This window comes from Carcharodon carcharias, chromosome 19, assembly GCF_017639515.1.
Source record: "Carcharodon carcharias isolate sCarCar2 chromosome 19, sCarCar2.pri, whole genome shotgun sequence".
NCBI classification, from domain to species: Eukaryota; Metazoa; Chordata; class Chondrichthyes; order Lamniformes; family Lamnidae; genus Carcharodon; species Carcharodon carcharias.
Window position 1 is genome coordinate 9496154 of NC_054485.1, and position 12744 is coordinate 9508897.

At 41.3% G+C, this 12744-nt stretch overlaps 1 protein-coding gene across 1 annotated transcript in view; it reads left to right on the forward strand.

Moving 5' to 3' along the window:
• LOC121291547 (pumilio homolog 1-like) overlaps positions 1-12744 on the forward strand; it is a 97013-nt gene that overhangs the window by 40838 nt on the left and 43431 nt on the right. The window contains 4 exon segments of the mRNA XM_041212901.1: positions 311-419; positions 3934-4121; positions 5236-5402; positions 8787-9060. Of these exon segments, the coding sequence (XP_041068835.1) occupies positions 311-419; positions 3934-4121; positions 5236-5402; positions 8787-9060 (738 nt within the window).

Consider the following 12744-nt stretch of genomic DNA (forward strand, 5'->3'; position numbering starts at 1 on the left):
CTGGAGATCTGCACCAGTGGGAGTATTAGGGAGATGAAAGAATGTGCAGCCAAACTGAGGAGATTGGCAAATTTTGTGATACTTGACTTAGCAAAAGAATATTCTACCAGCAAATATCAGATAAGCCTACAGTTTATTCACGAAGAGGGGGGGCGGGGGGAAGCCACTCTGGTATTTGCCATAATCTTAAGCAGTTTTCCAATGGTCCTGCTATTGTTCTGTCTATTGATAGGTATTGGGTCCTGCAATGTTGTGTAACAACTAAAGAGAAATGTCTTATTTTGTCATATGCTTTCTTTTTCATACGCAGCAGCTTCTGCCTGGTAAGAAATTCTGGGAGTCTGATGACACAAACAAGGATGGACCTAAAGGGATATTTCTTGGGGATCAGTGGCGGGACAGTGCATGGGGAGCTTCAGGTAAGGAGCTTTAGCAAAAAAGCAAATTTAGGTTAATTTTTTTCTTAAATGTTAAGGATTAATATCAAAGTAAATGGAATTAATATCAACAAGCCACTCTTCTGTGTTTCTGGATACAAGTGCTTTTAAAGTGTCTTGCTCAATGTGTGTAAAGTTTACTGACAGAGCCTCCTGAAATACCATTCAGTTGGATCATGTCGTGGGTTTCTTAACAGTAAATATATTCTAAGTGTGGTGGGAGAAATATGTGAACCATTTTAAAATGACAAGTTTGCAACAGGGATAAAGCCATACTTGACCTTTTTCTACCCTAAGATTCTTGTTCATACAAATGGGAAAGTCCATCATGTTTTTTCCTTGATGTTCCACATGCCTGATCTAGCATTTTGAACTCTCTTGAAGTTCTTGGTAGATAATTTATTGTCTTTCTCCATGAGGAAATTTTAAGTTCTGTCTTACATTAACTTTTCACACACTCAGAATTTCGGGTCTCTTGTCCTTGTAGCCTGTTTGAAACTGAAGTAATATACTGAGTACACGTTTTGTATCTGTTGCTTTGTATACCTTAATAAGTTACTGGCCCCTCCTAACTTCACCACCCTCTCTGTAGACTGAAAGCTTAAGCAACTCCAGTCTTTCCTTATCCACTAAGATTGTAAGAGTTATTGGGAAACTATGCTATTGTTTCAAGGTGCAAGCCTAGCAGAGTGCTTATAGATCATTTCCAGCGAATATTTTGGTTGATAAACAAACTTGTTTAAACTATTAGCTGCTCAATGTCTATTCCCTGCTTGTTCTGGTGGACTCTGATGTTAAGTTAGTGATCTTACGCTGTCTTTTGTGAAAATATAATAGGAAATCTGCTAGGAGGTGATGTTGGGTGGTCTTTCTTCATGCTGATGTGCACTGCTTAATGATTGCAATGCTGCTTAAAATTGTACCATCATTGCTTGAATAACTATCTATGTACGCATGCAGTGTGAGTCCATAGAAAAAATGTGATTCATCATTTAAAAAGCCTCCTGGTGCAGTTGCTGCCTGTGTTTCAGGCGAGAACGATGGTTAGATTAGGTCTGATTGAGGATAGTCAATTAAGTTTGTTAAAACACTTCTATTTGATATTGACCTCAAGGATGGTTTGCACCTTAATTTAGCTGTGCATTTTATGGAATCTTAAAAGCAAAATTTGAATAAGCCACTGCTCTTAAAAGCTGAAATGTCATATGATTTAGTTGGATGATTTATAATACAGGATAAATGAGAAAACGTTTAATTTACTGTGGAACTGAAACTAAGATCATGCTGTTCAGTTTTGTTGCTTTTCTGAAGGTGATTTTGCATAGTGTTGGTTTTAATTGATCGTTTTTCTCCAGTGCAATGCTGGGTCACCAGATCTTTATCCTTCGGGTACTTGAAGCTATCTTTTTATTTTTAATTTAGACCAAGAATTTTTGGGATGTGGAAAGGACCAATAGACTCCTCAACATATCCCTCAATGTCAGTTTTGCTGCATGGTAGCACTCTTGCCTGAGTCAGAAGCATGTATGTTTAAGCCAGTCCAGAACCTGAGTGCGTAGTCTAGTCTTGACTCTTCGGTACAGCACTGAGCAAGTGCTGCTTGATGAAGATAGGTTAAACTGAAGCCCACTGTACTTGTTTAGGTCAGTGTTCAAAATCCCATGGTACATATTATTTGAAGAAAAGCAGGGGAATATTCTCGATGTCCTAACCAATATCAATGGGCCGTAGCTTCCGATCTCCCCAGCTTTGGATTGGGAGCACCCCAAAGATGTACTGGGGAACCCCTCTTTTGGAACTTCCCAAGTAAGGGGTTGCATGACAATTGCCCAGAAGTGCAAACTTCCTTTTGGCAATTGCCCTGTGCTGGGAACCGTCTGAAAATGTGATTTAAATTGCAAACTTCGGGTGGTTCCAGCTGTGTTCTACACAGTTACCCAGAAAAGTTAGAAGAATTAAAAACATCCTCTAACTTATGGGTAAGTATTGTAAAGACCCATACTGACTCCTCTCTCTCTCTCTCTCTCTCTTCTCCCCCCCCCACCCTCCCCCAAAACTAACTAAGCAGCTCCCGTCTGCCCCCCTGCATGGGATTCCCCACACTGGCATGGAACTCCTGCTCAGCCCAATAGCCCCCCAATCAATTTGATTTTGAGTGATTTGATTGAAGTTTTTAAGATGTTAAGGGGAGCACTTCGGGAACATAAAAGCAACTTCTGCTGTCTACAACTAGGGACATAATCCAAAGGTTAGAGCCAGATCTTTCAGGAGTGAAATTAGGAAACACTTCAACACTTGGTAGAAGTTTGGAACTTTCTTTTGCTGGATCAATTGTTAATTTTAACTCTGTGAATGATAGTTTTTTGTTATCCAAAGATATTAAGGGAAATGGAACTAAGTGGAGTTAGATTTCACATGAGCCAAGATCTCATTGAACGGTGGAACAGGTTTGAGTGCTAAATGACCTACTCCCATTCCGATGTTCAGTTAAACAAGTCATTTTGTAAATGCATCTTTCCCAAAAAAAAAATGAGCCCAACAGTTTTTTTTCTTTCGTGGGATGTGACTGTCACTGGCAAAACTAGCGTTCGTTACTCATTCTCCCATTGCCCTTGAGAAGGTGGTGGTGGGTTGGGCTGCCGCCTTGAACTATTGCAATCCATCTGGTGCAGGTACACACCCAGTGCTGTTTGGAAAGGAGACTGAAATGGATATGATGTTGAACCATTACAAGTGCATATTTTATTCGTATGTTGTGGATGGGAAAGAGCCAAGCACTTTACATGTGTTAACATTTTCATTAAATGTGAATATCAGTTTTTATATTGGCAGCGACTGCTCCAGGCACTGCTCTTGATCTTGATCTTGTTGCATACGTTTGCAGGAAGACTCAGCTTTAGGATGACCTATCATATCTAGAGTATTCTATCTATCTGTGCTATTGCTATTTTCAGGAGAGTCTCAGGATGTGAGAGTTGCCTCAAAATAGCGCAGGCAGATCTCCTAGTGTGTGCAAGCAACTAACCAATATGTACAATCTATTTGCTGTTAAGAGCTCTCAAATGCTGGGATTTGGAATGGATTGAATATAAGTTAAAGCTGGAATTGATTTAATAAAGCTATTTTAGAATTAGTTTTGAACGGCAATTCCTTTTTGGAAAGTCTTTTTTGAAGCTACAAAAGAAACTCATTTGGCTGAAGCCGAGTGTGGCACGTCGAACAGAAGTGTAGTACCAGAGAGTGTTGCTGTCTAGGACTACTGGCATTCAGTGTTATGGTTTACTATTTAAGGAGAACCAGTTACGTTTTGATGCATATGGGCAGGTTTTTCCCCGTCTCGTGCAGCTGTCTTCTGATGAATTGTAACTGAGCTTATGTGGAGCTCCAAGATGTCCTTAGTTCCGTGCCCAGTTTATCTGGTACGCAATACGTCATTTTAGTAACAGGAAACTAATGCCTCTTTAATTCTCTCTCTCTCTCTCTCTCTGTGTGTCAGATCACTCTGTGTCACAGCCAATCATGGTGCAGAGACGCCCTGGCCAAGGTTTTCATGGCAGCAACGAGGTCAACTCTGTCCTATCTCCACGGTCTGAAAGTGGAGGGCTGGGTGTCAGCATGGTGGAGTATGTGCTGAGCTCTTCCCCTGGGGAAAAACTGGAGCCCTGCCTCAGGAAAGGACCATTTGTGAGTATTGGAAGCATTTGCTTTGTAGTAACACTGCGTCTGCAACCATGGAGGGAAGAAAAACCACACACTTCAACCAGTAACTTGGGTGTCGTACAATGTGGTTTTTGTGACACTTATTATTCCATCTCCTCAAATTGATCCCAGCGCTATCATTAGTCCTTCACCCTGGTGTTATACAGTTCAAATTGATCTCCAAGTACAATCCAAGTTTGAAAGGGCAGATTCTGAAGTTATTCTGAAAAATGTAAGTGATGTCTGAAGTTTGAGTGTATATAATTGAGATTCTGCATATAATCCTAGGTACTTTCCCAACCCATCTACCTCCCGGGCAAAGCTTGGCTGTTTGCTAAATTATGCTTTCATGGATACCCTGTGGTAACTCACTCATGAGGTCCTTGTTCATTGAGGATAAATGTTGTCAGGCTATTCAGCCAAAGAGACAATCACACTCATCGCAGCTTTGCCCTCACATATCTACCACATGCATCGATATGTTTCTGATGCAGGGTGCCAGTTAACAGATAGGAATGGAAATCCTAGGTGATTCCCTGATCCTTTAACCCAAGGTCCATTCTTGCCCTCCCACTGCCCAGGTTAAGACAATCTTAAACCTTCCTGGCCTGAATGTCCATTCAGTTATCAAGCCAAATTCTCTGAACCATTTGGGCACTTCTCCAAGTTGATAATTTCTGTAATGTGTGATCTGCTTAATAAAAATCTAATATGCAAAGAGTAGCCCTGTTCACTCAGTCACTGGAATGCTCATTTTCTCTTTCACTATGTGCTCCTGTGGTGAAGTTGCTCAGTTGTAACTCATTAACCCAGCTATTCTTCATACTTTTAACTTTGCTTTACCAGTGCATTTCCTTGGTTCTATCTCTGTTTAATGTTGTCTGGAGGCTAATTGTGGTGCTTTCAAAATCATGTTGCTTAACTTTTGTGTTATGGTACTCTCCTTGCTTCAGAGGAATAACAATGATGCTATGTGATCTGTGCACTTTTTCAGCTAAGGGCATAATACCTGTGACTGTTTTGGTACAGCGCTTTACCTTTAATAAAAGGTGTTTTCCCTGTCTCTTCCCACACCCTCCCCTTTGCCCATTCCGTTTAGGGTTCGGGAGATGCTGAGGCTCATAATGAAAAGGGAGACAAGAAAGGAAAATCTTCGTTCGATGGTGATAAGATGGGTGACCTGAAAGAAGTAGAAGACGACGGGATCGATAAAACAAACGGTCTGGTGGTACAAAATGGCATAGATTCTGATGTTAAAGACTTCAGGTACGTAGTGAAAGGTTACAATACTTTTGTTTCACAGAATATTTTTGAATTTTAAAAAACAGTGAATATGGCAAAGTCTTGCAGTGGATTTATTGGGATATTTGCCCAACTGCGGTAACCTTTTTTCACTTTGAGCCAATATCAGAATTCTTCCGAAAACAAGATATTACAAATGACAATGCTGCATTCTGTCCAAAGACTTGCTCCATGCTCCAGAGCTGCTACAAGAATGGCACGTTCAGATTACATAACTTTCCATACCTTGAGAATTACCCAGTACATCAACCTTGTGGCAAATAGCAAAATTTCTTGGCAGGTTTGTAAACGTTAATCAGGCCAGGTCTTGTCTTCCTTCCAACCCCCCCCCCCCCCCCACCTCCCCTTAAATAAAAAATTGGCCTTCAAAAATAATAATGTTGAATGTACAATTGACTGTAGAGGATGTGGCTAATAAAAAGAAAGTCAACACATGTAGTAGCAGCCACATTATATTGTATGAGATTTAAATACACTTAAGCAGTAGGGAAAAAAAAGGTGTAATATATCCCACATATGTAACATGTCTGCATGCAATGACAGCTGGACCAGAGCAGTGCAGTTGCAAGACCGAGATTTGAAATAGCACTGTTCTTCCTTTGCAACACCAGTATTTGCCCGGTCCAACCTTGACAACTTTTGCTCTACTGGTTCATGATCCATTATAAAAAAAAATAAACAACTGCTGTCATTTACATCAAGTTCACTGATGCAAAATAGAATACACATTTTGCAGAGATCACAGTTTGAGTCCTTTGTGCAATTTGGGATTGCATGCCCCAAGAAAGATGTCGAGGCAATAGAGCGGGTGCAAGGCAGATTCACTAGTGTGCTGCTTGGTACAAGGAAATACAAATGTAACCCAAAGGCCTGGGGAAAATGGGGCAGTTTCACTTAGCATAGAGGAGATTAGAGGGTGATTCAACAGACATTTTAAAAATTTTGAGGGGGTGGCATAGAGTAGGTAAAAACACTTATTCCAGTGATTGAGATCCAGAACGAAGGGATGTGGGAAAAAGGTTAGGCACATGATAATAGGGTTACTGCTCGTGTGGTTGTTAAATCACCAATGTGGACTGGTTGGGTTGAATTGCCTGTTTGTGTTTCTGTGTGGTAACTAGCTGTTGCCATTCCATTCCTTCACTGCATAGTCTTCCAGATTGATGCATCTTAGATACAGTAATCTTGACAACTGATAAAGTATTCTGATTTTATACTTTTGTTCTGAGCTCCATTCAAATGAATATCACCACAAGACCAAAATCTCACTGGTGCAAATCGTTGTTATTAACAAGAGTAACAGGAATTGGAATGTGTCATGAATAGAATAAAACTTTAATGTTTGCTGCATGCAGTATTTTTCCATTCATGCATTTGTTCACTTGTGAAACAAAATTTATTATCCAAGTATGTGTCAATTTAGCACAATATTGGACTTAATCAGCCAGTGCAGAAGATTTATTTCACTCCTGAATTAAGTGAATTTAGCTTGAAGGTAGGCGTAAAGAAGGAGATGCAAGCTGTGTAATATCTGTTAAGCAGTTAAGATCTGAACCCCCGTGCATATCTATACTCTGGAATGCTTTTTCAGTAAGGAGTAGAGAGATAAAATGATGGTATTCTGCTTCCAATTACTGTGGTATATCCAGTGGTGTCATAAGTTACTCACTGTCCAAGTCACTGAGGAGAGAAGTTAGGGAACATTCCTTCACTTAAAGGGTTGTAAAAGTGTGGACCTCTCTCCCATAAAAAGCAGTAGAGCTACAGTTTATGATTTTAACTTTGAGATTGATAGATTTTTGCTAGCCACAGGTATAAAGGGATGTGGAGCCAAGGTGGGTTTAGGATACAAATCAGCTATGATGTAATTGAATGATACACAAGGATGCGTAACTTACTGCTCTTTGGGTTTTTTATTCATTTGTGGGATGTGGGCATCACTGGCAAGGCCAGCATTTATTGCCCATCCCCAATTGCCCTTGAGATGATGGTGATGAGCTGCCTGCTTGAACCACAGCAGTCCCAGAATTTTGACCCAGTGACAGTGCTGGAACAGTGGTATAGTTCCAAGTCAAGATGGTGTGTGACTTGGGGAGCTTGCATGCGATGGTGTGTGACTTGGGGAGCTTGCGTGTGGTGTTCCCATGTGGCTACTGCCCTTGATGACCGAGGTCGTGAGTTTGGATGGTGCTGTGGCAAGTTGCTACACTGCATCTTGAGCTGGCACACACTGCTGTTACTGTGTGCCACTGGTGGAGGGAGTGAATATTGGTGGTTTATGGGATACTAATCAAGTGAGCTATATTGTCTTGAATGATGTTGAGCTTCTTGAGTATTATTGGAGCTGCACTCATCCAGACAAGTGGAGAGTATTCTATCACGCCCCTGACTTGTGCCTTATAGATGGTGGACAGGCTTTGGGAAGTCAGCAGGTGAGTCACTTGCCGCAGAATTCCCAGCCTCTGGAAATTAGAATTATGAGCTGTACTTGTGGGTCTAGCCAAGGGGTTTTATATAAATTCAACATTTTTCCTGCTTTTCTATTCTTATTCCTCCAGAAATGGACCTCAGTATTTTCTTTGTACTCTTGTATGGCCTTAATAAATTTTGCTACTTTGAGTGGTTTATATATTTGTATTTCTTTAATCTTCTACCCCATTTAATCTCAGACCTTTCAAGGAATAAATGGCCTCATTCCAATTCTGTTGAAAGAAACAGAAAATTGGCCATTTTTCCTATTGTACTCCACATTATATTGGGATCCAACCAGGGGACACTTAGATTTTTTTGTAATTCCAAGCATGTGATCCACCTTAAAATGTTTTACATAATGTTGCATTTGTGGGACATTCTGTGGTTCTGTTTTCCCTTTGTCAGCAGCACATGGCTTACCGTGAAACTTTTTTGATTCGTATTAAATGGCTCAATGACTATATAAGAGCATATTTTATCTCCTTAAGCCATGTATCATTTGCTCATTAAACAAAGCTTTATCCTGTGGATTTTAGACTCTGTGCCAACTGTGGAAACTCGATTATTGATTCATGGGGGTGGCATTCATCTTTTTAAAAATACCTCAGTATTTAATGCTGCAAGATGACTGTCAGTACGCATCCAAACTGTCTTTAACACTTTGTGCAAAACAAACAATTACTGCAAAATCTTGTATTGAAGATCTTTTATGTAAAGTCAAACCTCCAGATCAACACACATTTGTTTTGCCTATTCTTCCCTTAGTTTTCTGTGACTGATTTAAATTTGTGCGGTCCTGTTAAATATATTTGACTTATGATGCAAGCATTACTAATGACAAGATTTCTGAATGCTGTGTAACTTTTCTTTGTGCAGCCGTACCCCAGGCAGCTGCCAGACCTCCCCAAACGAAGTAGTCGATCTCCTTGGACCCAACCAGAACAGTTCAGAAGGCCTCGGTCAGCTGACCAACAGCAACAATGTAAAGCCTACAGAAGACTTCAACAATGTTGAGTCACAGAATGTGCCCTTGGATTCTATGGAACCTGTTGGGCTGGACTCTCTGCAGTTTGATTACTCCAGTAGCCAGGTGCAAATGGATTCTGCAACGGCTGCTGTGAGCCTGTTTGACTACAGCTCACAACAACAGGTTAGTTTCCTTACACCTGCACCGCTGAGAGTTTGAGTTAGAATTAAAGCACTCATCGGTTCATTTTTGACTAGTCTATTCCACGATGACAGAGATGTGCGTACTAACCGTTGGTACGAACTGAAATACTTCACTTTCTACCCCTGTCCCGCCCTCAGTTTTCTCCCCAATTCCCTCTTTGTGCACGACTTATGCTCTGCTGGAGTACAGTTCCAAAGGTCCTGAAAGGTGGAATTCAGTGACAAAGTGAGGTAGTGCATTCCAGTTACTTTTTTAAAAAAATAATGTAGTGATTATACTTGAGCGGAGGATAGTTTTAACGTAAGAACAGAGGAAATTGCATGATGATTTGATGGATGTTTTTAAAATTCAGAAAAGATGCTTAATCCTTGAAGTAGAAAGAAACCAACTTTTTTCCAGTGGTTGAGAAGGTCAGAATACAAGGACCTTGATATACGAGGAAATATAAGAGGCTTAGGAGAGAGCACAGGAGAAACTTTGATTTTATACAGTGCAGAAAATACTACTAGAGTTAGTGATTGCATTTCCAAGTTACTGACTAAAACTGTGATAATCTCAACACTCAAGAAATATGAGTTTGGAAGACATGTCATATTGGGCTCGAAACGTTAACTCTGTTTCTCTCTCCACAGATGCTGCCAAATTGGCTGAGATTTTCCAGCATTTTCTGTTCTTTGTTAAGAAATATGTGGTGGTTAGTTGATGGAATGGGAGGGGGATAGGGTTATAGAAGTAGTGTAGGAATGATCAGATTACGATTACCACTCTTGTACTGGGTAAGCACCACATGATCTTGTGCTAAACAACCTGTTTCCCTGTAATAATTTCTACATCACTATGTATGGAATCCCTTGCCCAAATGGTTTTTGTTCTGTGGATGTAGACAGTGAGTGTTGGCAGGTTATTTGACTATGTTGACGTTGTAGCCCAAGTGCAGTACATCCCTCACCCAATGTTGGCATGTACACAGGCCTTGTGGATGGCAAGCGGGAACACTGGCTGGATTTTGAGTTGTTTCTAGTCTCCCAAATGCTACTTGAGCTTGGATCAGCTTTATTATTTTCGTTCTTGGAATGTGGGTATAGCTGGCAAGACCAGCATTTATTGCCTGTTCCTAATTGCCCTTAGACAGTGATGGTGAACCACCTTGACCCGTGCAGTTCATGTGATGTAGGTACAACCACAGTGCATTTTTTCAGTAGCGGTTTGATATAACCGAGTACCTTGCTGTGGCGTTTCAGAGCACATTAAGAATCAATCACAATGCTGCGGATCTGAAGTCATATGGATAAGGATGTCAGGTCTGCTCCCAACCCCGCCCACCCCTGAAGGATGCTAATGAACCAGATAAGTTTTTACGATAACCTGGCATTTTATTTCAAATTTATATCTCCGGAGGATTGGTCAGGCCTCTGGATTGCTAGCCCAGTAACATTACCAACCCCCCCCGCCATTAACCCATTAATTCAGTTCAACTGGGCATCAAATCAACCATTTTCTGGTCAGTATGTCTTCATACAGTCAGCTCCTGACCTCATTACAGCCTTGGTTCAAACAAGGATAAAAGAGCTGAACTCTAGAGGTGAGGGGAGAGTTACTGCCCTTAACATCAAGGCAGCATTTGACTGAGTGTGGCATCAAGGAGCCCTAGAAAAAACTGGGGTCAGTGAGAATCACGGGGGAAAACTCTCCACTGGTTGGAGTCATACCTAGTACAAAGGAAGAAGGTTGTGGTTGTTGGAGGTCAGTTATCTCAATTCCAGGACATCACTGCAGGAGTTCCTCAGGGTAGTGTCTTAGGCCCAGCCATCTTCAGCTGCTTCATCAGTGACCTTCCTTCCATCATAAGGTCAGAAGTGGGGATGTTCACTGATTGCACAGTGTTCAGCACCATTCACGACCCTTCAGGTACTGAAGTAGTCCATGTCCAAATGTAGCAAGACCTGGACAACATTCATCTTGAGCTGACAAGTGGCAAATTAGTGCCTCACAAGTGCCAGGCAATGACCATCTCCAACAAGAGAGAATCTAACCATCTCCCCATGACATTCAATGGCATTACCATCGCTGAATCCACCACTGTCAACATCCTGGGGGTTACCATTAATCGGAACTGGACTAGCCATATAAATACTGTGGCTACAAGAGCAGGTCAGAGGCTAGGAATCCTGAGCTAACTCATCTCCTGACTCCCCAAAGCCTGTTCTTCATCAACAAGGCGCCAGTCAGGAAAATGATAGAATACTCTCCACTTGTCTAGATGAGCACAGCTCCAACAACACTCAAGAAGTTTGACCCCATCCAGTATAAAGTAGCCCACTTGATTGGTACCCCATCCACTAACATTCACTCCCACCACCACCAACGCACAGTGGCAGCACTATGTGTCATCTACAGGATGTACTGCAGGAACTCACCAAACCTCCTTAGCCAGCACCTTCCAAAGCCACAACCACTACCATCTAGAAGGACAAGGGCAGCAGACACATGGGAACACCACAGGCTGGAAGTTGCCCTCCAAGCCATCCCCATTCTGACTTGGAAATACATCTTTCACTGTCATTGGATCAAAATCCTGGAACTCCCTCCCTAACAGCACTGTAGATGTACCTACACCACAGGGACTGCAGCAGTTCAAGAAGGCAGCTCAGCACCACCATCCCTAATTGCTCTTGAGAAGGGAAATAAATGCTGGCCTAGTCAGCAACACACTCATCCTACGAATGAATACAAAGAAAAAGCATACTGAGTAATGATTTGGCCCATTGAACCAGATAAGGAGTCCTGAACTTCCCTGAATCTTAATTCAGAAATTGTACCCCCTTAAGTCACAGGTTTTTACTTGCCCTACCCTCATGTGCAGTTGTCCTGTCCTCTTACCAGACTCCCCCCTCTGCATAGTGAGTCTGCCTTGACTTGCTGCCGGGCTTCTGTAAATTGCCTGCCAGAAGGTGGTTAAGAGCAATCCAAGTTGACTTCAATCTCTTGATCTGATTATTGCTCATTGACAGCGTAGTTGTTTGTGAGGATTGCAGGCATAATTCTGATGCCACGTGAGCTGCACCTTGCCCCACCCACCCCCACCGTTCCATTTCTGTTTTAGAAACCTGCTTAGTTGTTTTTGTCAAACTATGTAATGACTGTGTGCTGTAATGAGGCGGGCAGCTACACCTTCAGTTAAAAAGTTTGTCATTACTGCAGTATCTAAATAGCAGACTAATAGTTAATCCAACTGACGTGTAAGTTCTGAATTAACCAAAAGTAAAATTCTTAGTACCAAAGTCTCTCTTTTTTTTTAAACAAAGGAAGCATTTACAATTGAAGCTTCAAAATCAAAGCTACGTGTGTCTTTAACATTTGAAATGACGACACAGCTTATTAAAATGGCAATTGTTTAAGTGATTCATTATAACTAAATCAATAGAGTTGCTTTAGACCTTGTAAACTGTGGATCTGCTGGTAAATAATCTGGGCAGATATCAGTTAACCACAGAGGAAAGTAGGTTCCAATGGAATCTGAACAATATATTCCATCTAGATGAGAAAAAAACTCCTGCAAACTGTTGGGAGTTTAATTTGTGTAATGCATATTTCTTTTTTTAAGCTCCAGTAAGTAGTGGGCTTTATTGAGAAATAATAAAAAAAAAGAGAAACAGTAGGCGC